General features: G+C 50.6%; 1 protein-coding gene across 1 annotated transcript in view; it reads left to right on the plus strand.

Annotated features, from left to right (window-relative positions):
• ASCC3 (activating signal cointegrator 1 complex subunit 3) overlaps positions 1 to 27,261 on the plus strand; it is a 104,978-nt gene that overhangs the window by 73,864 nt on the left and 3,853 nt on the right. Inside the window, 3 exon segments of the mRNA XM_061568172.1 lie at positions 7,670 to 7,897; positions 22,887 to 23,038; positions 25,261 to 25,414. Of these exon segments, the coding sequence (XP_061424156.1) occupies positions 7,670 to 7,897; positions 22,887 to 23,038; positions 25,261 to 25,414 (534 nt within the window).

The raw sequence follows: 27,261 nt of genomic DNA on the forward strand, positions 1-27,261 counted from the left end.
GGGAGATAATGTTCTTGTCATGAATATCAAATTGCCCACGATTTTTGTCATTAAGGCTGCCTTGAAAGATTCGTATTTTTTTTTACGTAGAATACGAATGTTACTTGTTTCTGCAGGTGAATCTCATGGAGACCTTCTTCTCAGGATGGGTCCTGCCGTGTGGAACCTTTTGAGTGCTTAAACTTTTGCACGCATGGACCGGATGTGAAAGTTTCCTTCCAAGTTCGGCGAATCGGTCCTTACAAAGCTGTTGGCCACACACCCTCGTTGGGGCGGCTTTTCTCAATTAAGCGATCTCGAACTCTTCACCACAACGACAATAACGACGATGCATGTGTGCACGTACGTTGAACGCCTTTCTCACCGTACGTAGCCAACCGCGCTAATCGGAGGTGCCGAAGAAATATAATTATAAAAAAAAAATTACCCCCCTCCTAATTGACGTCAATCCCCCTCACTCACAGCCACACACACGGCGGTACAGAATTGACAATCGAGCGACAATGCAATGAGCAAGGGCGAGTCAACCAATTAAAGTGCGAGCGGCGTTAACCCCCCCCCCCCACTAACGAGATTACAGCGGCAAACACAAGTGACATAATTCACGGCACTCGTTGAAAATAAGGACCCTAGCCGGTGGCTGTCCCCCCCCCCCCCCGCCGCCCCCCCTCCGTGTGCCGCCCCCCTCCGTGTGCCGCCTTGTCCCCCGGCTCTTTATTCTTTTCAGGTTCGATCTGTCAGCACGTGCACGCTTTGTAGTCTCTTTGCCGCTCACCCGAGCGAGCTTAAACGCGCCAAATTGGATTTAGCGGATGGCCGTCGGCCACCCCGGCCTTTGCCAGCGCGCCCTTGCTGCACACTGCCCTATCGGCTGAGCACAAAGGCAGCGGAGTGGATGCGGCACGGGTTTTTGCGTGGCGGCGTGCGGGCGCGCCTTGTGTGTGCGTTTGCACGCACGTGCGTAGCTTGTGTGTGTGTGTGTTAGGAGGCGCTGGCTGACAGCACTTGCCCCAAAGAGTCTATTAAGGCTATAGCGAGAATGTATATTGAACTTCTTTCGCGCCGTACGTAGCCAACCGAACGATCCTCCCAGGCGGCAAGACAACTCTACACCACGGGACCTCTGGCTGCAAATTCGATCGAACGGTTCTAGTCGGAGGTGCGGGGGAAGGGGACAGCTAGGATCTTTGTTAGGAGCGGTAGGCTCCTGGTTAGCGCTACGCTGCGCTTCAAACCCAGCGACCCGAGTTCGATTACCAATCATGGCAAACAACAGTGACGATTATCTGAACCAATCCCCGGATCTCCCCTAGGTCGACTCAGCCTGAAATGAGTACCTGATGCGGTGTGTAAACATTTCCACTGGGGAGACAAAGGCGGCCGGGCGTGGTGCTGGCCACCCACCCCCTCGTGTGCCACGCCAGCCTTCATAGGTGCTCGCTAACAGCACTTCTGTCTGTCGGTTGAATCTTTGATATGTGCGACAGTGTCGTGGGTTAACACGCTGCCCTACGAACTTGGCCTCTCGGTTTCGATTCCCGCTCGCGACCAATAAGCGTAGCAAATGTTTGAAGCGGTCCTGCACCTCCCCTAGGTTGGCTCAGCCTTAAATGAGTATCTGATGCAGTGTATAAACATTTGCACTGGCTGGGGACACAAAAGGCATGGTGCCGGCCACCCACCCCCTCGTGTGCCGCGCCGGTCTTCATACTTCTTCGCTAATAGCACTTGCCCCAACGGTCTGTATAGGCTACACGTGGGGATCTTTGTCTTTTGTACGCGCACAAAAGCCATCCTGATACCTCGCACCCTCTCGCGCTCAACACTGCCGCTGTCTGTCACACTCGGCGCTGCTGGTAATCTAACTGTGTGTCAAGCTGTCAATGTGTCGGGCAGTGTCTGGCTGTCTTTCCCATGATCTGTGTTTAACAATGTACGTCCAACTGCCTGTGTGTCTGTAACTGTGGACGTGTTGGTAGCGGTGGCGCAGCAGCAGTTACCGCGCTGCGCAACGAACCCGATTACCCGAGTTCGATTCCCGGTCCTGAGCCTCCCCTAGGTCGACTCGGCCTCAATTGAGTGCCTTGCGCAGTGTGTAAGCATCACCACTAGGGAGACAAAGGCGTGGTGTTTGCCGCAAAAGTCTGTTAGTAAGTGTGTCTGTGTGTGTCATGTTGTCCGTGTATATTTGTTTATGTCTTGTGTTTGTGCGTGTCTGTGTTTTGTTTGTGTGTGTGTGTATCTGTAGGTATGTTAATTTTTTTTATTTGCAAATGCTCACTCTTTCTCTCCTCAATCATCTCTCTCTTCTCACTCATCTCTCTCCTCTCGCCCGCTCTCTCACTCGCTTTCTTAATCGCTCACTCTGTCACTCACTCTCTCACTCGCTCGCTCTCTCGTTCTCTCTCGCTATGGGTAGCGGGGGTAGGTGAGTGAACTGACCTATGGATCCTGCGACCTGAGATTGATTCCCAGCCAAGGCTTACATCATTGGCGAACCGGTCCTGGCCTCCTCCCCCCCCCCACTGGTCACCAACCCACACTGGCCAACGCGGTGAAGTATGATCAAACAGTCATTGCGTTCCACATGGTGTCGGGAGGCCTTAATCCAGCAGTGGATTTGAAAAGGTCTGTGAACATATCCGTACTGTATTCAGCTACTACAGCTCAGGTCCACTTTCTTAGCTCGCACTGCTCCACTTTTTTTATTCACTCATCATCTCTTTTTCCCAAGTTTTCTTTTATATACCTTTGCTCAATTGTAGAGAGTCATTAACCGCTAATTTTTTGCACCTTTCAAGAGTGCAATTGCCGGCCGTTTTGCAGCCAATGATCAGCAACTGTACAAATGTTTCAACTTGGGATGCAGCAACATTTTCGTTCTGTTGGAACATTTATTCTCAAACGTCACACTGCTCACACGTCACACCGCTCAGTGCGAAGCTCCGTCACTTGCTCATTGCAAACGTTCGCTCACTCTCTCTTGCTCTCTCTCTCGCTCCGCTCGCTCGCTCTCTCACTCGCTCTCTTAATCGCTCGCTCTCTCGCTCTCTCAATCGCTCTCTTAATCGCTCGCTCTCTCGTTCTCTCTCGCTCCTCTCGGTCGCTCTCGCTTGCTCGCTGCACTCGCTCTCTCTCGCACGCAAACGACGGAAAAACGTACCGAAACAAAACGCGGCGAGCGACGCGTTACCCCCTCTCGCGTGCTTTCCGCCATCGCTCGTCGACGGCGAACAATCCCCATGGCCGTGACCCTGCCGCTCGCTGCCCCCATTCACGAGCAGCGAGTGTCGCACTCAAAAGGTGCCGGGGGGGGGGGGGGGTCGCGTTTTAAACCCCCGTTTCACCTTTAGCTGGCCCGCCGCTCTCCGCTGAAAGGGAGCCTTTATCTGCGAGTCCGGGAGCCACCCACGCTCAACGATGTCGAGTTGTCGGCTCGCCACAGACAAAGCCCCCCGCGGTCATGCGATCGTAGGTGTCAAAATCGCGTGTTCTGTAAAACGCGGTGTGACGCAAAAAAAAGTAATGGCAAAGGTGCAGCCCTGCAATGTCTTGCTGCTCGCGCCACTGGTAGAGGAAGGTAGAGGCTCCACGAGAGGGAGCCCAAGAACACCGGTGGGAATTTTTTTTTTTCGGCCTACTCTTCCACGCGCGACAGAGGTTGGATTTACTCGCACATTGCCCCCGCCGCACGCAGCCGGTCCTCCGCGAACTCTCGCGATACCCACTCACAACGCTGGGTAGACAGATTCTTGGAGAGGCCCAAGAACCTTGCTCCGTTGTTTCAAATGGAGATGTAATCGGACTCTCTGTGCGCGCACGAGAATGTGTGCCTTTCTGTCTCGGTGTCTCTCTACGTTTAGAGGTGCGCGTGCATTTGTGCGTTTAGTTTGTACTTGTGTGTACGCGCGCACGTAGGCAGGCAGGCACGCTTAGGAAGCTGTGGTGCAATAATTAATTAGCTCACTGCGCTACGAATCCACAGACCCGAGTTGGATTCCCACTCACGGCCAACATCAGTGACGAATATATCTGAACCATTCCAGGGCCTGTCCCCGAAGTCAACTCGGCCTCAAATGAGTACCTGGCTGCGGTCTGTAGACATGGGCATTGGGGAGACAAAGGGGGCCGAGCGTGGTGCTGGCCACGCCGCCTACTTGTGCTCTCTGCCAGCCTTCCGAGGTGCTTGCTATAACAGCACTTGCCCCCAACAGTGATGAATGCTACACGGGGGACCTTTGTCTTTGTGCGCGTGGGTGCACAGCCGCTTTAGCGCCCCCCGTGTTTTCACAACTGCCGGCCACTCGTGTTTGCCCCCGAGTGGGGCGGGTGGGGGGAGTGGGCAAAGTGGAGGGAGTTGGTTAAAAAAAAAACTCGTGTGTGTCCCAAACCCAACCCCAACCTCGACCCTAACCCCAGCTCCGACTGAATGCTGGAGCAGATGTCCGTCTCGTCCTCCTCCTGCTCCACAGTTCGTCCCACAATAGCTTTCGCGCACAGCCGCACTCGCACCGATGTGTGAGCGGGGCGCTCGGTTGTACAGCGCACGCACGCTTCGCATCAATCGCAGGGCTGCACTTGCGCGCGCGCGCGCGCGCGCGGCGACACTGACGGCGATGGCGACAGGGCAAAGCTATTGTGGTGATAGATTCATCCCTATCCGTCGGTGTTTGTTGTTGTTGTTATCGTCGTTGTTGATATCGCTGAGTGGGTTTTTCGCACTGCGCACAGCTCTCCGACACACGCGCGTTGAGGGTTGTGCTACTTTTCAGGGTTGTGACACTTTTTGTCGCACGCACCACTTCATAAACAATTCGTGACGAAGCTCAGAAAACCATCTATTGTTTTTGTAATTACTAAGGTTGTTAACCGAGCCCAAATTGAATCGACGTTCTTTAGCCGAAAAGTCCTGTGGTTCGAGCGCTTGACCGCCAACCTGAAGGTTGTGAGTTTAAATCCCAGTCGGGCATCGATTCACTCATTCATCATCATCATGGATTTCATCATCATCAGTATCATCATAGTCATCAATGACCGCATCGTCAGCATTGCTGGCATCATCAATCGTTGGTCTTCTTTTTCAAGGTCAATAAATTGTTCATCACTTCGTGGTTGTCTTGTCAATGAACCGGCTCCTGCTATGGGAACACGGAGTATTTTATATATTTTTTTTTACCGCCAACTCTGCCAAGAGAGAACGGCGAGCGGGATTATGTTGCTCATTTGTGCGTCGAAACTTCTTTCGCTTTTGACTCGTTAGCCCACCTTGTGAACACTCTCAAAGCTGTTGTGGTGATTGATCGTGTAACGTGAGCAAGGTTCGGGCTGGCGTGTCGCGCTCATCTCGAAGCAAGCGATTGCTATGATGATAACGAGTAGAAGTATTTCATGATGATGATTTCTGCGTTCGATTACCAAACTCGGTCCTTTCACCGTAAATATGATATTCAATGCTCTTCAACATCGCCACCGTCATCATGATATCATTACCGTGTGCAGCATTATCATCGTCATCGGCACATTAGCATGGCTCATGAAGCATTCACGAAACTCGCCGTAACGTCATCATCACGTGCCTTGTCATCGTCATAAATCGTCACCATGTTGTGTTTCTCATCACGTTTTCGCACATCTCGTCGTCACTCGTTGGATGGTTATCATCGTCGCGAGAGAGAAAAGTAACGCCGTCGATGTTGTTCAACAAGCGTACTCGGTAATGCTACTCGCACACAAGCGGCGACGTACACGATACACGCCAAGGCTTTCTGATGAAGCCGATCGTCCCTCTGGAGGCGGCCGCTCATTCTCCTCTGCTGTCCTCCATGGTCTGGAACGCCTTCCTTCTTCCGCCAGCCGTCCGTGCTGTTTTGGCTCCCCTCCCTTGTTCAAGTTCAGGCTGGAGAACTTCCTCTCCTCTGCCACTAATGTGGTGATGCTCAATGGATTCACACACTTTAGACACTCGGCTCCTCTGCAAACGCCGTCTTGTAGACGTGGGGCGAGTCCTGTAAGCAAGCACTTATTAACCCTTTCCCGTTCCGATGACGTACGCGTACATGAGCGAAATGAAACCGGAATAAAACCTAAAATAAAATAACTTTATCGGTACCGAAGCTCCCACAAGGCCATGCGGGAGGGCGTGTGGCGCAGTTTGTCGCCAGTGATCATTGAATGCGGTCGGTTCGCTACAGTTCGCTGCCGTGAGTACAATGTCTTTAAAAACAACAGTGCACTTTCCAAGATTTAGAGGTGAATTGGACACCCAACCTGCAACTTGCCAGATGTCTCAGAAACGCAAAAGGGTTAATGTCGGAACGGCACGACGGAGGGTTGGTGTCGTCGGCAACACACCGAGCCATCTCTGTCTCCCTTGCACCGATATTCACACACCATGCAAGGCGTTCACTTCAGGCTGAGTTTGACCCTAGGGAGAACATTCAGATTTAAGTATGTACGTTGAACTTCTATCGCACTGTACCTAGCCAACCGTGCTAATTGGAGGTGCGGGAAATCGGCGGTGCGGATATCGCTTGCCAATATAAAATAAACACGCGCAGTGTTCTTGCACAGCGTCTTGAGATGCGGTCGCTTCTATCATAATCGTGATACCATATGTCATCATCTTAATTGTGTTAATTTATCATCATTGTGACAATGCATTATCAACATTGTAACAATGCATCATCATTGCAACACTGTATCATCATAACAATGTACCAACATCATCATTGTAACAATGTATCATCATACTCTTTGGTTCATCTTCTTGGTTCTTTCGGTAAAGTCACGTAGAAGGGAAGTAATAAAATAATAAAAATAAAACATAATAAAATAAAATAATTCTCACGACGTTTCGACTACAACGCAAGCAGCCGTCTTCACTTGAAGACGGCTGCTATTTTTATTATTTTATTACTTCCCTTCTACGTGACTTTACCGAAAGAACCAAGAAGATGAATCCCTGCAGTCACGAAAGCTTTAAATCGAAATACTCTTTGGTTCTTTCGGTAAAGTCACGTAGGTATAAAATAAAATAGATCACGATGTTTCGGGCGCAACACAAGCGTCCGTCATCAGTGTGTTGCGTCCGAAACGTCGTGATCTATTTTATTTTATACCTACGTGACTTTACCAAAAGAACCAAAGAGTATGGATTCTTGCAGTCACGAAAGCTTCAAATCAAGAATGTACCATCATTGTGACAATGTACCAACATCATCATTGTAACAATGTACCAACATCATCATTGTAACAATGTACCAACATCATCATTGTAACAATGTACCAACATCATCATTGTAACAATGTACCATCATCATCATTGTAACAATGTACCATCATCATCATTGTAACAATGTACCAACATCATCATTGTAACAATGTACCAACATCATCATTGTAACAATGTACCAACATCATCATTGTAACAATGTGCCAACATCATCATTCTAACGATGTACCATCATCATCATTGTAACAATGTACCAACATCATCATTGTAACAATGTACCAACATCATCATTGTAACAATGTACCAACATCATCATTGTAACAATGTACCAACATCATCATTGTAACAATGTACCATCATCATCATTGTAACAATGTACCATCATCATCATTGTAATGATGTACAACCACCACCACCGTGACGCCGCTCACCCCGCAGGACGCCTCCGAGTACGCTGAACTGCCCGTGCGCCACAACGAAGACTCGCTCAACCTGGAGCTGGCGGGCCACGTGGCCCTGGACGGCGTGGCCCAGCGGCCCATGGACAGCGCGCACACCAAGGCGCTGCTGCTGTTGCTGGCGCACGTGGGCCGCGTACCGCTGCCCTCGCCCGACTACGGCACCGACACCAAGTCCGTGCTCGACCAGGCGCTCCGCGTGTGCCAGGTGAGGGTCGGCGTGTCGGTTAGTGCTGTGTGTTTGCAGTTTGCGTCTTCGGTGTGTCAACCACCACTTCCCCACGGTGGCGGGATGTTAATTACCTTGCCTGGTATGCAGGTCATGGGTTCGATGCCGAACCTGACGCCTGTATATATGGAGTTTGTGTGTTCTCTCTCTCTTTCTCTCCCCGTGGTCGCGTGGATTTTTCTCTGGGTCCTCCGGTTATTCCGTCCACATTTAGAAACACGCGTTTAGAGTATTTGGCTGCTTGAAATTTCCGCATTAAGCCACTTGGGTGAGCTGTCGTTTTTAGCCAGGTCGCTTCTAAAAAAGAGCTATATGAGCTCAGTGGGGCCTTACCACCCCTCCGATTAGCACGGTTGGCTACGTACGGTGCGAAAGTTGTTAAACAATAGTGCATTTCGATTTAAAGCTTTCGTGACTGCAGGGATTCATCTTCTTGGTTCTTTCGGTAAATTCATCTCCTGAGCACATTGCTCCCTTCATGCACAAGAATCGAGTAGATTGTTATTAAAATCGTATTTATCAACATCATTATAAACATCTATGGTTTTTATCAACAGCATCCTCAGGATCATCATGACTTACCACGATTGTCTAGCCTGTTTAATCAGGAGCTGCAGTATTATTCTCAACATAGCATCGGCAGTAATATAGAAATATGTTTTTTTTGTGAAGCATTATCATCTCCATTTCAGCACCATCAGCAACAGCAGCACCGTCAGCAAGTTTGGCTCTACAGATACCCTAGCACTTGCTAGACTATCCTTCTCTCATTGCTCTTATGGAATGTTACTAATACTCGTAGTTTCTTTCAATCTATTATTATCTGCCCATCTTCGCTATATAGTGCAGACGTGTGTGTATCTTTGTCTTTATATATAAATGTTGGGAGCAGTGGCGCAGTGGTTAGCACACTGCGCTGCGATGCACACAAACGGCTGACATGAGTGACACACATCTAAACTGGTCCTGGGCCCCTCCCCTAGCAGTTCGACTCAACATGAAATTAGTTCTCGGCCCGGCGTGTCAACATCGCCACTCGGGAGACGAGGAGAGCCGGCGGAGCACGGCTTGGCTTTGGTCACACGACATCCTTGTGTGCCGTGCCGTGCCGGTCGTAATAGGCGCTCGCTAACAGGGCTTGCACGCAGCAAAGAGCCCGTCAAGGTTACCGGTGGGAGGGTGTCTTTACGTATGTACACATACATGTATATGTGCATACGTGTGGAGAGATGTTAGCTTCCTCGTCTGGTGTACAGGAGTTCGTGAGTTCCATCCCGACTGACGCCTGTATATTTGGAGTTTACGTGTTCGCCCCGTGGTCATGTGGATTTTTCTCCGGGACCTCCCGATTTTTCTCTCCGCATTTAGAATCAACACGCGCTTAGACTGTTTGGCTGCTATCAATTTCCACACGATAAGCCACTTCGTTGAACTTTCATTTGTGGCCAGGTCGCTTCTGAAAAAGAGCTACATAGCTCAGTGGGGCCTTACCTGGTAAAATTAAAAAAAAGTTTTAGTTTACATATATATACATGCTTGTGTATACGCATGCATACACGTGTATGAACAACACATTGCGCTCTTGATGTCACTCACCTCTCTGTTGTGAGTGTCTACGTGCGAGACCCCCCCCCCCTGCCCCCCCACCCCTCGCCTGTCGTGTCGCATCGTCTCATCGTGCCATCTTCAAATCCCGCGGCCCCTTTGAAATCTGACACAATCTAGGCCTGGGGGAGTGAAGGACAAAAAAAATATATAATTATAATAATAATAATTAAAGCCCCCCACCGCCGCCCGCCCACATGAAAGTTAAGGAGAAACTTTCCAGGATCTCGCAAGCTGTGAGCGCGGATTATTTTCGGAATGGGCCAGACGTGAAAGGTGGTCCCTTCGGCTGACCACCGCAGAAATGTGAACACGTGGTCACGTGGCCAGAGCTGTGGGTCATGTGTGTGTGTGTGTTTGCGTGTTGAGTAAATGAGCCGTGTGATGTGTTGTGACTTAGCGGCTTGCTCGGTGGTTTGAAGAGCCGGGCGCACAGTCGTGAGAGGGCACGTGTTTGAGTCCAGGACTGGTGTTCGCTCGGCCGTATCGGTGCCCATCATCATCATTGTTATCATTACAGTCGTCGTCACTACAGCCACAACAGCCTCCACTGTCGTTGTCATCACCACCCTCATCATCACAACCACCACCATCGTCATCACGACAACCACAACAACCACCACTGCCACCATCATCATCTTCTTCACCACCCTCATCATCGCAGCCACCATCGTCACCACCATCACCATAGTCACCACCACTATCATCGTCATGACAACCACAAGTATCAATACTGTAATAACCTAGTCATAACCATCATAACTACAGCCACAACCATTGTTACTACTACCAGAACCGAAATCGTCATTTCTGCAGGTTTCTTAAATAAAACAATAACTGTTGAGGCTGCACTACTCACTTATGGAAAGGCAATATTAGTGTCATCCTTATAAGAATGTGGCATTTCCACCACTGCATGTATGTACGTAGGTTGAACTTATTTTCCACCCACCGTACGTCGCCACCTGTGCTATTTGGAGCTTTTCCAAAGGAAAGGAACAATTCCCAGTGCTTATTTCGGTGTGGCGATACTTTGCACACTTGGACACTCCGCATACACCGTCTTGTAGAACGTGGGGGGCGAGTCCTGTAAGCAAGCTCCTATTAAGGCCGGCACGGCACGACGGAGGGTTGGTGTCGTCGGCAACACACCTAGCCATCTCTGTCTCCCTTGCAGCGATATTCACACACCATGCAAGGCATTCACTTCAGGCTGAGTTTGACCCGAGGGAGAACATTCACGTATCGCTTTGCTAATCACACCTCGTGCCAGGGCAAACGTTCAAATACCACATGCCGGTAATGTTTTGCATGGCTGGAAATCGAACCCAGGTCGCCGGTTTTATAGCACAAGTCATACCGAAACACCAACACTCCCCACAGAGGCAAAGATCCCCCGTGTAGCCTACACAGGCTGTTGGGGAAAGTGCTGCTAGCGAGCACCTGTGAAGGCCGGAACTGCGCACAAGGGGGTGTTGCAGCCAGCACCACGCCCGGCCGCCTTTGTATTCCAAGTGCTGATGTTTATATACCGTACCAGATGTTCACTTAAAGCTGAGTTGTGTGTATGTATGTTGAACTTCTTTCGCACCTTGCCTTGCCGCCCGTGCTAATCGGAGGTGCGGGAGTTGACATGGAGGAGGCCCAGGACTGGTTCAGATACACATCACCAATGTTGGCCATGAGCGAGAATGGAACCCGGGTCGCCGGTTTCACAGCGCATTTCACTAACCGTTACACGACCGCTCCCCGCATACCCACACACACGCGCGCGCACCCATCATACACAGGATAAAGCGGTGTCTAAACCTCTGAACAGACCTCGCGTGTACACACACGCGCGCACACGCGCGTTTGTCGGTAAGCATCACTAAGCTCGCAATTGCATTCGCGACGACTTTCAGAAGAAGCGGCTGATTTAAAATTGGCCCTAATTGCCCTCATCCTCAAACGCTGCAGCGATCTGGGCTATTTATAAACGGGACTTCGTTTGGCCAGGGCTATGTGCGCCCGGTTGTAAAAGGCTCTGAGCTCATGGCCATGCCATTGACAGATTGCCAGCCATTCCGGTTTTCTACGGGGGGGGGGGGGGGCAGAGGGGAGAACCTACTGGGGGGGTGTCCACGAAATTGGGGTTGGGGTGACTGGTGGGGTAGATGGGTGGATGGGTGGGTGGGTGGATGCAGCCCAGAGTGATGGATAGGAACGGGGTCAGATGAAGACCCTTCTCTAATGTTTCCTTGGTATTCTCAGGTTGCAGAATAAGTTCCGGGCAACAGGGCCAAGGCTCTCCTTGCCTGCCCGCTGCTCTTTGGGCCTTTGAGGAGGGGCGAGGATGGGGAATGGGCGTGTGGATTGCCTTTGAGACGGAGTAAGTCGGGAGTGGGTTTTTTGTTGCTGCTCGAGAGAAATAGAAGTTTGTGACGGCGTGTGTAGTGTACGCGTTTGTGTGTGTGTTGCGTACAGGCACGCGCGTTTGCACACACGCACGCACAACGACAAAGGTGTCCCGTGTAGTCTTTGACACACTACTTGGGCAAATGCTGGTAGCGAGCAGCTTTTCAGGCCGATATGACATACGCTAGGGGAGTTGGTGTGACCAGAAACCACGCCCGGCCACCTTTGTTTCCCCGATGCTGATGTCTTCACGCCGCAACCAGGTGCTCATTTAAGGCCGAGTTAACCTAAAGGCGCAGGGCCCAGAGCCCGTTCAGGTAATCGTCACCGGTGTTGACCACGTCCGGGAATCTCAACCCGCCGACGCCGGTCGCCGGCATCACAGCTCACCAGCGTGGAAGCCACGTGCAGGCACAATGCTGGTTACTGTCGCGAGTCCAGCAAATGCCGTATTAATTACGTCTAAGACATGGCAAGGCATCGGTAGGGGCGGGGGGGGGGTTCTGGGAACAAACGGCCACTGCAAAAACAGACGAATTAATGTAATTGCGCTGCGAACTGTGGGGGGGTGGGTTGGGGCGCGGGTGGAGGGGGCTGTCTGTGGAGCGGGCCGGATGCCGTTCTGCCCGTGCGGCCAAACGTTTGGGTTGGTTGGTGGTCGGGGGTGGAGCGAGCGAGCGAGAAGAGAGAGTGAGGCAGAAGACGAAGGGGTAGAACAAGAAACGAGGCCCCTTTAATTGCCCACAATTACTTTTCACATCCTAACCCTCCGCTGTTAAAGGCAATTTGAGTTGGATTGGGGGGTACATCTTCCTGAGAGTGCTGCAGCGAAAGTCTTAAATGACTCCCCACAGACAACCCACCCCCCCTTCAAACGATCGTGCGCCAGCGTTGGTAATTCCACGTTACTGTGGCAGGTGTACAAGTGGCGGTGGTGCGCGTAGGATGGCCGTTGGAGTGACCGTCGTGGTGCTGCGTTTGTAGAATTTTAGAATTGTTTGTGACGATGATAACAATGATAATAATGATCCTGATGGCGAAGGAAAGTAAGAAATTCGCCATCCGAAGTGGAGTCGGGCAGTGCCGGATTATCCCAGTAGCACAAGTAGCTACATATGTAGTAGCTACACATGTAGTAGCTACACATGTAGTAGCTACACATGTAGCTACTACATATGTAGCTACTATATATGTAGTAGCTACATATGTAGTAGCTACATATGTAATAAATACCCAGCGGAAACGTGTCAATGCAGCACCAGCGGAGTGGCATCGCAAGTACCGTGGCAGTGTGTTTGAAAGTCACTCCAGACTTTTTCACCCGTTAATGAAGCTTGAAGACCCGTGTCTTGACGGGGCCACGTAACCGAGGTTTATAATCTACACGACAAAAGTTAGTAATTCGTCATCGAGTTACAACTTCACTATTTGCTTTTATTCTCAGAAAAAATGTCGCATTAGTAATGGGAGAGACCGTGCTCGTCTCTGCTGGCAGCCCTGAGCCAGTGGTGGAAATTCCACTTTAGTATGCCAAGAAGGCCAGTCTTTGTATTGACTGACCACTCTTTAAGAGTTTGCCCGAACAAATCTGGCTGGATAATATTGGCCTGGAAAGCCAACAACTGGCTGATGGACTTAAGCAACATTTTTTTATTATTAATTTATTTGGAGACTCAAGAACGGAGCTGCGATGTATGTTTGCTTCTGCCCACAATGCTCCACAGCAACGCGACAATTCGTCAAGAGCGCCAAGAGAGTGCGACCCGGTTTTGACGGCCTCGGGGGTGATAGATCACGCTTGGCAAAGTGTGTCGGCGACGCGGTTGTCGCGAGCGCGGCCTGTCCTGGGCCGTGCGCTCGCAGCGCTGTGAGCTTCGCGTAAAAGTTTGAGCGCAGAGCGAGACTCGCCAAGGGCGTTCGCTCTGCACAGAACGCCAACGCAGAGGCATCTCCAAGAATTATCGGCGGTGGGGAAAGAAAGAGAGAGGGGGGAAAAAGCTTAGAGGACATCTTTCTACTCTCGCGGCATAAGTCAGGATGTGACCCCAATGCACTGGTTGCCCAGACATGCAGGTGCACGTTTTGGATTGTGCGTGTGTGTGTGTGCGTGTGTGTGTGCGTGTGTGTGCGTGTGTGTGTGTGCGTGTGTGCGCGTGTGTGTGTGCGTGTGTGCGCGTGTGTGCATTTGTGTGCGTGTATAGCTGTGTGTGTGTGTGCGTGTGTGCATGTGTGTGCGCTTGGGGAGCAGTGGCGGTTTAGCGCGCTACGCTACGAACCCCGGCAACCCGAGTTCGATTCCCACTCATGGCCAACTCCAGTGACGATAAACGGAACCGGTCCTGGGCCTCCCCTAGGTCGACTCAGCCTGAAATCAGTACCTGGTGCAGTGTGTAAACATCGCCATATGGGAGACAAAGACGGCTAGGAGTGCTACTGGCCACCCACCACCTCGTGTGCTGTGCCGACCTTCATAGGTGCTCACTAATAGCACTTGCCCAACATTTTGTTCAGGCTACATGGGGGATCTTTGTCTGTTCATATGTAGCCATATATTTTTGCAACCACGTGTCGATGTCAGCTCAGCCTTAAATTAGTACTTGGTTCAGTATTCAAACAGGCACCGGGGAGACAAAGGCGGCCAGGAATGTTGCAGGACGCTCCACTTGGGGCCAGTCTTAGTGGGTGCTCGCTAACGCCACTGGCTCCGGCAGTCAGTCAGGCTTAACGGGGTGGGGGGGGGGGAGTTGCTTTGTATTGCGCGGGACACGTGCGGTTTAAAAGCATACGGCAATTGTACTTGCGACTTGGAGAAATCGTCTTGCTTACAGCAGCTGCGGCGAGGCACAATCGCCGCTGTTTTTATGGGCAAGGGAAGGGAGATAATAGTTTGCGTGTGTTTGGCATGCGAGTTAGTTTAGCGGGAAGACACATACAAATCATATGAGGTGTCCTGCGAAAGGCGCTACGCGGGACTACCAAAATACGTGCACGCTCATTACCATGTGTGTGCGTACGTTGTATTCCATTTCTCTTTTGAACAAAGACGCTTCAGAAGAATATCCCTCGCAGGGCCCAATACAGGCGTCTCTGAACAAGTGCTTTAAAGCGAGCTCGTGATTATTTTGAGTTGCTTTTTTTATTTTGTGTCCAACCAACACACCCACCCCCATGTCCTTTCCTCTAAGGTCGCCAGTTCACCAGCATCGATGAAAATAAAACCCGACTGCTGGTCAGACACCGTGTGTCGAACCGGTCCAGAGTTTTGCTTGTATTGCAGCAATGCTGCTGAAATTATGCTTTTATTTATTTAACATTTTCCAAGCCGAAGAGACGGGATGAGTAAAGGGGACATTGCCAAGTTATTTGGTTACCTTTGAAAAGGCCGGCACGGCGCGTGAGGACGCTGGTGGCTGGCGCCATGCTCGGCCGCCTTAGTCTCCCCAGTGCCGACGTTACCACGCCCCGTACCACGTTCTCGTTTAACGCCCGCGCCTGCCTTGCCGAGTGCCCCAGCGCTGGTGCTGATGTTCCTCGCACGATACCGGCGCTCTACGGATATCAAATAAGATACGATAAGACGATAGAAGCACGGTCATTTAGCTTTGCCTAACCAGTTCGACTGATGATGAATAACAAAAGGTTTTAACCTTCCTGGCAATAAAACAATCGGTGTTAAGATGTTCAAATACCAAACGGAAACCTTTTGCAAGGCATCAGGTCTGCATTAACCACACACGGTACTTGTGGCAAAACATGCAAACAAAAACACGCTCTAATAATATGTGGCGTTGTCTTTGAAACTGATTGGCCTACACCAGAGACGGCCTTCTCTGTGGCCTAGTCTCACCACCAGTGTCAGACCAGAGAACGTCAAGAGGTGAACAGCACAGAGACAATGCAAAAGTGTCGGGACACTTTTAACTCGACTGAACCATGCAAAAGTGCAGCCCACAACAACAACAACGACGACGACACGTGTGTGTGTGTGTGTGTGTAAGTTTTGCGTCTCGGCATTTCTCTTGGCCGCCGCCAGCGTTGTCCGTCTTCCTCACGATAATGAAGTCTGCGTCGCCTACTGGCTCGCTGCCCGGCCCGGTGGTGGGAGCGGAGACGATTTATCGCAGCACATGCCGGCAAGGCATGACCCCAGCCCGTAGCTTTCTAAATGACTTCTGCTTCTTCCTCTCCCCCTCTGTCTGTGTCCTCTGCTTCTCTCTGTTTCTCTCTCTCTGTGTCTGTGTGTCTCTTTCTGTGCGTGTCGCTTGCTGCTCTCTCTCTTTGTGTTTCTGTCACTTCTGCGTGTCTTTGGCTGATTCTCTCCCTCCGTTCCTTCGTCTCCCGAGTTCTCCCCATTTCTCTGTCCTCTGGGTCTCTCTTTCAATGTCTGTGTTCGCGCCTGTTGCTGCCTGTCTCTCTCTTTCTCTCTTTGTCTCACTGCATGAGTGTCGGTAGGCCATGGAGGTAGACTCTGCTTCATAAGCCTATCTATATCATCTCCTTTCCTCGTATGCACTATCAACAAATAACCATTGACTCAACACGTCACCTCATTTTAGCTTTTCCCTTCGTGGCTGTGTTGGGTGTTTTTTTTTCTTCCTGAACTGCTTCCCGCTGCCCACAGTGTAGTCCCGCTGCCTGTAACACCCGTTATGCACGCCGTTTGCCCCGTCCAAACTTTGTCCCGGCTCAAACTTACTTTGCTTCCAAGATCGGACACATCTTGGCTGATTTTATTACAGTATACATTGTGAGCATCATCAAATGTATGCGTCTACTGTGTTCGACCAAGTCATTCTGCACTATATAATTTTCACAGCTCATAAATACATCACAGCTCGTATAAATATCTCTGAGTGGGTGGCATTGCGTTTAGATTGTGTTACTTGTCACGACTCGTGGAGTTCAACATGTCGTCAAGGATGGACTCATCCCATCATGCCTCCGGGGTGGGCAAAAATTGAGCGAGCACTTTGGACCGACGAAAATTGCTGCTAACGTGGAATTTCCCCCGCTGGCGCCGGGCCCAACGGCGGAGACTTCGTGCCGCCCCCGTTGGCCGCTCGACGCGGACAGACGACGCCGTGAACTGGCCGGTCGATGAATACGTCGCAGCGTATCCATTGAGAGCGGCGTAAGTGTAAAACTGTGCTCGCGCATTGACAAGAGCCGCTATGCTAATGACTCCACGCGCCCCCAACCTGTGAAACCGTGTAAAAGCGTGCGCCTGTAAATCTCTCCGCTCGCTCGCCCGTTAAATTAGACGCCTCCCCTGGGTCTCCTTTGTGTGGAGGGACTGTGGGGAGGGGGTGGGTGGTGGTGGTGGTGGCAGCGATCGAGGTGTTGGTGGGTGAGCCATTGGGTTCTGCTCGCTCTGCGTTGGGGACACGGGGGGGGGGCGCGATGGGATGGGGTTCGGGTTGGTGATGGGGGGTGGGATGGTGCGGACATGAATGTGGATTTGGATGGGGCGGGAGGGAGGGTGGGTCAGCGGGGAGTAAGAAAAAGGGATGGTGTGTGTCGCTGGGCATATTGCAGGGGCACCCGTCCAAAGGAGACACAGATTGCCCTTAATTAGAGTGCGTGTTAGCTCCTAATGCCAGCGTGTTAAGTCTGCCGGCAGTGAGCTTGAGGCAAGGCTCCTATGGGGGGAGGGGGGGCGGGGGGTTGCTGCTGCTGCGGCGGCGTGTGGGCGTCTGGGACGAAAAATGGGAAATGGGGGAAAAGGAGCAGGGGGGGGAGAATGTAGATGGGGAAGCGATGTGCAGGAGAAGAGAGAGGTTGTGGGGCTGGCTGGCCGGCTGGGAGAGTGTGTACACGGGGTAGCAGGTGTCTGGATTTTCTAGCGAGCGATTCGAGCATAAATCTTTTTTTCTCGGTCTCCTGCGATCTTTCTTTGGTTTGGTGAAGGCGCGGGGGTGGGGGGCGGTGCTAGTTATTTATTTATTTCGTTATCCGAGAATCGATTGAATGGAAAGGACACATTGCTCGTTGTGGGTTTGCGAGCGGTTTTTTTCCGCTTTCTAAACATGTGCCGCATTTACCGGCCAGAGAAACAATGAAATGAAACGGATGAATAACACATTTTGCAGAGACGCATGCACAAAGGCAAAGATGTAACCTTAACAGACTTTTTGGGGCCGGTGCTGTCAGCCAGTACCTATGAGGGGGTGGGTGGCCAGCACCACGCCCGGCCGCCTTTGTCTCCCCAGTGTGTTTACCCAGCACGAGGCACCCGTTTGCCTGTAATAATAATACTTATTTACATTTGTACGGTGCATTTCATCCGTACATCCCCAACGCACCAATCCCAATGCGCTATCATGCACGGTTGAATCCATTTTGAAGCATATTCATTCCACATTACTTATGTTGTATTTCAATGAAGCCAATTATGCAAATAGTGAATTTCCATTGTGTTTCAATTAAGTTATTATGAAAACTGGCTAAACTTGGTTAATTAGAGCAGGTGTTTATATATATACACAGCACCAGGAACATTTGCGCGTGTGTGTGTGTGCATGCCTCTGCACGTTTGCATAATGTAGGCAGGCGTACATTCAAACCTGCTAACGGTGATTTCTGGTGAGTTACATCCTCGTGTGTAGACCCATTCTCTGGTCATTCCTGTGTTCACCCACATTTAAAAACGATATATATTTCAATTTAAAGCTTTCGTGACTGCAGGGATTCATCTTCTTGGTTCTTTCGGTAAAGTCACGTAGAAGGGAAATAATAAAATAATAAAAATAATACATAATAAAATACAATGCTCACGACGTTTCGGCCACAACGCAAGCAGCCGTCCTCAGGTGAAGACGCTGTCTTTCCGACAGACCTGTTCTTCACCTGAGGACGGCTGCTTGCGTTGTGGCCGAAACGTCGTGAGAATTGTATTTTATTATGTTTAATTTTTATTATTTTATTATTTCCCTTCTACGTGACTTTACCGAAAGAACCAAGAAGATGAACGATATATATATTTTTGATTTTACCAGGTATGGCCCGCTAAGCCATAGAGCTCTTTTTCACTAGTGACCTGGCCACAAATGGGAGCTCAACGAAGCGGCTTTTCGCGTGCAAATTTAGAGCAGCCCAATATTCGAAACGCGTGTTTCTGGACGTGGGGTGAAAAACCGGAGGCCCCGGAGACAAATCCACACGGCCATGGGAAGGACATGCAAATTCCAAATATATAGGAGTCAGGATTGGGATCGAACCCACCATGACCTCCTGTATAGTAGTTGAGGTCGTTCATATTTCGCCAAAGATGAATTTTCCAAACAGAAAAAATAAACTTTTATTTTTTTGTTCATGGGGTGGGTTTTTCATTTCCATTGCTTTGTCAATGCACTGCAGAATACAAACTTCCCCGTAACATGTAGGTCGTGGGTGGTCGTTTGTGTGATTATACATCAACTAGATTCATGCAGATAATATGATTTCATAATTTAACAACCTCAAAATCCAAAATTGTATCCCGATTCCGCAACTGGCGTCACGTCATTAAGACGAAGAACTCGTCCAGATTTCTCATTTGAGCAGTGCCACCCTTGGTGTTCGAGAACGACCCACAGAAGTAGATATCACAGAGCTACCTCCGAGGTCCCTTCAAGTGACCTTTAGTCAGCACAGAAGGGGGCCAACGCTTTCAAATGTCGGCCACGAGTCAGATTCAATGTCGACAATTCTCCGAGCTGAAATTAAGCCTAATTAAGGAGGGAACTAAATCTAAATGTGATGGGAGTTTGTTTGTTTGGTGCGGTCATTGGTGACCGCTCTCAGCCCATCAACTCGCAGCGCTCGAGAAGCCTGTTTTAAATCACACGTGGTGCTTGCCTGGATTCGAACCCAGGTTCTCAGCGGTGCCAGCTCAGCTTCCTGACATCTGATGCCCCCCCCCCCCCACCCGGTCGCCCCTCTTGATGAATCGCTGTTAAAAAAGCAGTTCTTTTTTTTTTTACATCGACCAGCAGCAGTGAATGTGCAACTGCAATACGGTGAATGAATAAACACATTGCAATCAATGTCGGGAGTGCTTAAATGGCGTAAGTAAGGAACGGTCTGCAAACACACAGAGCCAATTACTGTATGTATTCAACTTTCAGACTCGCCTAAACAGCCTAATGAAATGCTCTGTACCTGGTAGTGCATCGTCCATTGGCAGATTATGTTTCGTGCAAGTTGGCCTAATATATTATTATCATTTAGCCGCAGAGTTGCTCTTGAACGTGCTATGAGGCAGTGGCTTGGTTAATCGAGCAGTGCGGGGCAGGAAGCGGACCAAGAAATGTCGTGACCTGCAGTGTGGTGCGAGCGGGTGAGTGAGTCAGTGGGTGAGTGTTGTGGTTTTTTGTGACCTGCAGTGTGGTGCGAGTGGGTGAGTGAGTGGTTGAGTGAGTGTTGTGGTTGTTGTGACCTGCAGTGTGGTGCGAGTGGTTGAGTGAGTGTTGTGGTTGTTGTGACCTGCAGTGTGGTGCGAGTGGGCGAGTGGGTGAGTGAGTGAGTGAGTGTTGTGGTTGTTGTGACCTGCAGTGTGGTGCGAGTGGTTGAGTGAGTGTTGTGGTTGTTGTGACCTGCAGTGTGGTGCGAGTGGTTGAGTGAGTGTTGTGGTTGTTGTGACCTGCAGTGTGGTGCGAGTGGGTGAGTGAGTGTTGTGGTTGTTGTGACCTGCAGTGTGGTGCGAGTGGGTGAGTGAGTGTTGTGGTTGTTGTGACTTGCAGGGTGGTGGTGGTGGTGGTTGTTGAACACAGTGTGGATGACTGGTACCAGCGGTGTCAAGATCGGCTTCGATGAATGAAGCTGCTGGGCAGTTGGAGGCAGTCGCCCCTCCTGCAACAGCGGGGGGGGGGGCAAAGGATCGACGCTCACAACAACGAGCGTAGCGCCGGGCGAATAAAATTCAGCAAATTGTCACATTAGGGAGCACAGGCAGTGCATCTGCCAGTCATCTGTCAATCTACCCGTGGCACCTGCTTGGTCTGTCCCGTGACCTACTGCCAGCGAGCCTTCGACACTTCACGTGGCCTCAAAGTGCACCCAGCCTGGCACAAGTGCCATGGTGACGTCACCGTCACTTCTCGGCGAATGGCGGCTGTTGTTGTCTGCCTTTGCTCGTGTGTGTGTGCGCGCGCACGTGTGTGCATGTGTAAATACCAAAAAAAAAACGGCGATGAAAATTAAATCTGCCGATACACCTGTGCTCGTTGCGAGCGACAGTGGCAATGCATACCAATGCTTTAATCAACGCACAGTCTGTGCGGGATGCTCAAAAGGAAGATTGGCGGCCCATTAACTATGCTAATAATGAGAAATTGCGCGATTTAATTTAGCGCGTGTGGCGTGAGAGCTCAGCGTCGCCGTGATGCGCTGGGAGCAAGGGTGGATGTGCGTGTGTCCGTGTGTGGCCCTGTGTGTGTGTGTATGTTTACACTCCTGTTACAACGGTTCAAGTTTTTATTTATTAAGTGCAGGGCGGTGTTGGGCTATCGTGGTCATTCAAAGGTGTACGGCAGCGAGCGTTCAAAGTCACAACAATAATAATAATGAGAATAAAGATCTGATATTAAAAATTGACAGTTTAATCTTGGCATCCGAATGAGACATTTGCTCCCTTGACCACATTTAGGAGGAGATTAGCGCATTAATGCCCCTCCCGGCCCGTCCGTAAGGCGCTCGCCGCTTAAACGGGGTGTTGCTTTCAGGCCGGCACGTGTTGTGTTGTTAGTCACCACCGTCGCGGTTTGGCGACAATTTAACACCCCGACTGAGTTTCGGCCTGGTCTGTGCCCAATGGGCGCGCGTCCACAAGACAGCCGTGCGTCGAAAGAAGAAATCTATTTAAATTTAGCGCTTGCAGATTGTCACCTTTACAGCGAGTCAAAGACGGCAGAAAATGTTGCAAATATGCTTATTTGACCTTTTTGCCATTGCCTGCTTTGTAAAATCTAGTCGGTTAGAATGTGTGGCTTCAGTTTGTGGTAGCGTTCAGATAACAGCTGTCCGCATCTAGGCCGTAAAGTGCATTGTCAATAAAAGTTGGCTTTATTAGAGGGAGTTAAATTTGTTGTGTGAGACACGAGAGTTTTTTTTTAATCAATAACCGCACGCTCATCATCACTGGCATCCCCTGTAATCCGTCACTATCGTCAATCACAGTTTGTTATTAAACGTGGAGGGAAAAACCGGAGGACCCGGAGGAAAATCCACCCGACCACGGCGAGAGAGAAAAGCAAATATACAGCAGGCGTCAGGGACGGGATCGAACTCGCGACCTCCCGCATACCAGGCGAGGTAGTCAACATCTCGAATTAAATAACACGCGCAGGTGTAAGGCATAATATTGACTTGTTAAAAGCAGGCTTGGGCAGGATACTGCCATCGAGGATGTATGTATGTTGAACTTCTTTCGCACCATACGTAGCCTAACCGTGCTATTCGAAGGTGCGAATCGGAGGTGCGTTTAGCACAGTTGACAACAATGGTGGGGTGGCATTTGGAGGAGGAAGCGCGTCCTCTGTGGAGACGGAGTCATTATGAAGCCACGCGACCAAAATGTTTCTGGGAATGAGAAAACGCTTCCTTGTGTCCCTTTTCCTCTCAACAATCCTCCGATTATAATCAAGGCTCGCCAACACCGATGCGTTAGCTCTGTCTGTCTGTCTGTAACGGAGTGGGGGGGGGGGGGGCGGGAGGATGTATATTGATGTACATTGAACTTCTTTCGTACCGTACGTAGCCAACCGTGCTAGTCGGAGGTGCGTGCAGGTGCTCGGTGAATTGTTCGACCGCAGGATCGTTAACGATGGAAACAGCTTGGGGAGGGGGGGGGGGGGAGGCCTTCATCCAGCAGATCACGGCTAACAACAACGATGGTGACGGTGATGATGATGACGGCGATGGTGATGATTACAATCTTTCCTTCCTGCAATCCCGCGCGTGTGCCCCCCGTGTGCACCCCGTGTGTCAGGCGATGCTGGACACGGTGGCGGAGCAGGGCTGGCTCGTGTCGGCTCTGTGCGTCGCCCATCTGGTGCAAATGCTGGTGCAGGCGCGCTGGCTGCACGAGCACTCGCTGCTCACGGTGCCCAACGTGGAGAGGCAGCACCTGCACCTGTTCAGGTGAGAGCGCCGGCACGTGGAGCGACGTGATTGGTCATCCAGCCACTCGCTCCATCACCGGCAGTCTGTCAACTCCTTGTCACTCTCTTATCGCTACTGTCGTGGTTACGACAGCCACGAACTTCACTCGCTGAAGATCTGAAGCTTTCTGTGGAGCAACAGGCCAGGCAGCTTCCACAAAGCTTTTCGCAGCTGATGAAAAGATAATGTCACTCACAACTGAGTCAGAGTGAGGCCTCTGTTACCAAACCGGAGTTGGTCATAAGCAGACTGCCCAGTGACTGTAACTTCTCCACTCTCTCCACAGCTGCCCCATCACTCATGGGGGAGTTGAGGGGTGGAGTGTTTGACAATAAAATATCCAGGCAGGTGCTTAGTTTTTGGTGGGGCTGATGGTAAGGCCTCACCTCTTATTGGCACACTCCAGGTTCAGCAGCAGAGGCTCCAACTCCTGCGAGTGAGCTGCAATTACCAGATCATCGGCATGACTCAGTTGTGAGTGACATGGTTGATGAATAAGGAGCCATCCCTTGACCGCACGCGGGCATCGATCAGCCTCCCATTGTATCTGTACCAGATGGATATTTTCTGGCACAGCCATGGAAAGCTTCTCGAACTACATGGTCAAAAAATTTGTTCAATAATAATCTAGGAGCCAGAGGACATCGTTGTTGCACCTCAAGGTCAACTCCTGGCCATGCTGCTTTATCCAACGCCTGCCCATCATCATGCAGGTCCGTAATTATTGTGAGCAGAGGATCAGGGACCCTGAAGGCATGAAGAATAACCCAGAGCCCTGGTCTATCGATGGTGTCGTAATCCTTGACCAAGGCAATAAAACAGATATGTCGGTCCTGTTGAAATTCTCTGCACTTCTGCTGTAGCAGACGAACAGAGAATACGATGTCTGTGCAAGACCGTCCCCGGCCTGAAACCACACGCACAGCGAATGCTTCGTATGCCTGAGTTGTATATCCTGGAGGATTATCCTTGTTAGTGTCTTTTTTTTGTTTAACAGCCACTACTATTAATACATCATTGTGCAATAAGACAGGATTATAACGTAAGCACGGGGGCTCCAAAGTAAGCCTCGATTAAAGTCCGGCGGAACTTTTATTGCGCACGCATTATAAAAACTTTTTTTACCGCTCGCTGTGTGTAGCATTACCGAGTGATGCATTTGTACACAGATTACTTTTTTGCTTATACTTATTTTTGCAATGATTATTTCAGTTTTTTTATAGTTGTTAGATTTTATTTATTTCAGCGGGAAGGGCCCATTGAGCTGCTATGATCTTATTTTATTTCATGGGCATCTTGTGACGGTACAGATGTTTTACACTGCGGATCTTGTATCGTTTCACATTCAAGTCGAATCAAATTTATGTTTGGTTAACACGTGACGGTGTTGGTTCCTTTCTGCCACAAATCTACCACCCAATACCTGAAGTGATCGACTCGTAATTCCCACTCAGAGGGTCAATTCGGCCAGTTGTCACCACTATCATCATCCCTCCAGGGTTAGTAAAATAGGTACCAATTTGCAGAAAGTCAAAAGTGGTAATCCTTTTGTTAGACTTTGGCCTGTGGCCCCAATGTAACAATTTTTTACAGCCCTTCATCAATCGACTTGTGGGTGAAGAAGGCCCTCCCCCCGTGCCTTGACAGGCGCTGGGGTTGTTGAACCGTACTTCACCACGCTGGTCACAGCGCAGGTTGTGAAGCGAGAGAGAGAGGGGCGGGGAGAGAGACCCAGGCCCAATTGCTGATGTCGCTTGTCACCCGGTGTTAGCCTTGGATTGGAATTTAATTAATTTGAGCGCCGCGGTGGCGAGATGTTAACTGCCTCGCCTGGTATCAGGATGTCATGAGTTCGATCCCGACCGTTACACCTGCTGTATATTTGGAATTAGCATGTCTCTCTACCCGTGGTAGCGTGGATTTTTCTCCGTGTCCTCCGGTTGTTCCCTTTACAAGCAACATGAATTCAGAATATTTTGTTGCTATAAATTTCCACGTGATACGCCACTTCGTTGAGCTATCATTTGTGGCCAGGTCGCTTCTGAAAAAGCCCCTGAAAGCTCAGTGGGCCTTAACTGTTACAATAAAAAATCGCTTAGTATAGTTGAGTAAACTCAGGTCGCCGGCTTGCAGCTTTGCCGCACGGCTCGCCGCGAAATCACCGGAGTCACGTCGCTCGTTGTCACCTGTCCCCCTCGCAGGAAGTGGAGCGCTGGCCGGAGGATGGAAGCCAAGGGAGGAGGATTCAAAGGCCCCATCGACAGTTTGCCTCAACTCATCGCGGCTTGCGACGGCCGGGAAGCAACGCTCGCCTCTATCCTCTCCCCGGAGCTTTCCCCCAGTCACATCTCACAGGTGAGCAGAGCTTGCTTGCAGCCGAATGTGCGCTTGTGTCAAGCTGTGTGGGGGGGGGGGGGGGGGGGGGGGCTGTCGTGTAGCGTTTAGCGCGCTGCACTACAAACCCGGCCACCAGAATTCGATTCCCGCTCACAGCCAACACCAGTGACGATTATCTGAACCGGTCCTGGGCCTCCCCCAGGTCAACTCAGCCTTAAATGAGTTCCTGGTCCAGTGTGTAAAATCATCGTCGCTAGGGAGACAAAGGCGGTCAGGCGTGGTGTTGGCCACCCACCCGCTCGTGTGCCGTGCCGGTCTTAATAGACGCTACTCGCTAACAACAGCACTCGGCAGTCTGTCAATGCTATAGGGGCCAATCTTAGTGTACATGAATACACACATATATATGTAAAATCAATGAATACTTATGAGCTCCGGCAACAATTGTTACATTTGCGTCACGATGCAGGCTGGCCGCAGTGCCTACATTTAATCAGCATAATCACAGCTCCGACTTGCATCGCTGCTAATTGAATAATCATATGCACAGTGGTGTCCTCGCCAAACGAGATCTTTTTTCATTTCCTATCTTCTCCCCCCCCCCCCCTCATCTCCCCACCCTTGCCAAGGAGGCAAGAATTCGATTTAGCCGTGGAGAAGGAAAAAAAAACACCGCTGCTGATTTCTGTCACTGGGGAATCGCCGAAATTCATTTCACCTGCGATGATGGGAATTTAATTGGAGCTTTTGGTTATTTTGTTTTCTTGTCTTGCGATTATTAATATTATTAATTTTAATATTTGCACTTCTTCCTGTAAGCGGTGGGGTGTGTGGAGGGGGGGGGGCATAAAAAACGTGTGGTGGAAAAGTGCCGTGGAAGTCGCTTTTGCTGCCTTTTGCCTCCTGTTTCTCGTGGTTTAAAATGTGTGGAGAGTGGTGGCATAGCGGTTAGCGCACTGCGCTACGAATCCAGCAACCCGAGTTCGATTCCCACTCGTGGGCCACCAACACCGGTGACGATTATCGGAACTGGTCCTAGGCCTCCCCTAGGTCGAGTCAGCCTCAAATGAGTACCCAGGGTGGTGTGGCAGGGCGTGGTTCTGGCCACCCACCCCCTCGTGTGCTGTGCCGGCCTTCATAGGTGCTACTCGCTTAACAGCACTCGCTCCTGCGGTCTGTTAAGGCTAGATATGGGGGATACAAATGTGATGGTAGAACAGACCCTTGATAACGCACTGGAACTTGCAATCCAGGTTTTCAACGGTGCGAATTGGCCACGCGCGCGTGCCACCTTGCATGCATCCGCCGGAGATCAGAGGTGGAGCAACACACCTCGGCATGGATGTCGCACAGAAGATAGCGGCAATATCACCGTGGTTACGGGGGGCGGTGGGAGCAAAGCGGCGTCGTTTGTGTGACGTGCGACGGTCCCGAATCCCCTGTGCGCGCCCAATTCAAGATGTGCTTGCAACAGCGTGCAGGCCGAACACGCTTGCCAGTAGCAGCAGCAGCAGCAGCCGCATGATGATGATGATGGATGACGGTCCGATTCCCCCGCGGGCACGCGTTTTTAACGGTCCGCAGCTTGTCCCACTTAAAGATACATCCGAGGTCAAATCATCACTGCTGCAAAGATGTCGCAAGTGTGTAAGCTCATGCTGCTCCTCCGTCATCCTCCCTGTTCATCATCCTTCTCATCCCCCTTCTCCCCATCCACCTTCTCATATACTCCGCACTTTCAATATTTCTCATCCAAATTCTCCTCATCCTCTCCATCCTCCTCCTGCATCTCTTCTCCATATTTTGCATCATCCCTCCATCATCGCCATCGCAATCATCCTCCCTCTGCATCATCCTCTTAATTG

Source organism: Lethenteron reissneri, chromosome 5, assembly GCF_015708825.2.
Source record: "Lethenteron reissneri isolate LAM-NWPU_2019-01 chromosome 5, ASM1570882v1, whole genome shotgun sequence".
NCBI lineage: Eukaryota > Metazoa > Chordata > Hyperoartia > Petromyzontiformes > Petromyzontidae > Lethenteron > Lethenteron reissneri.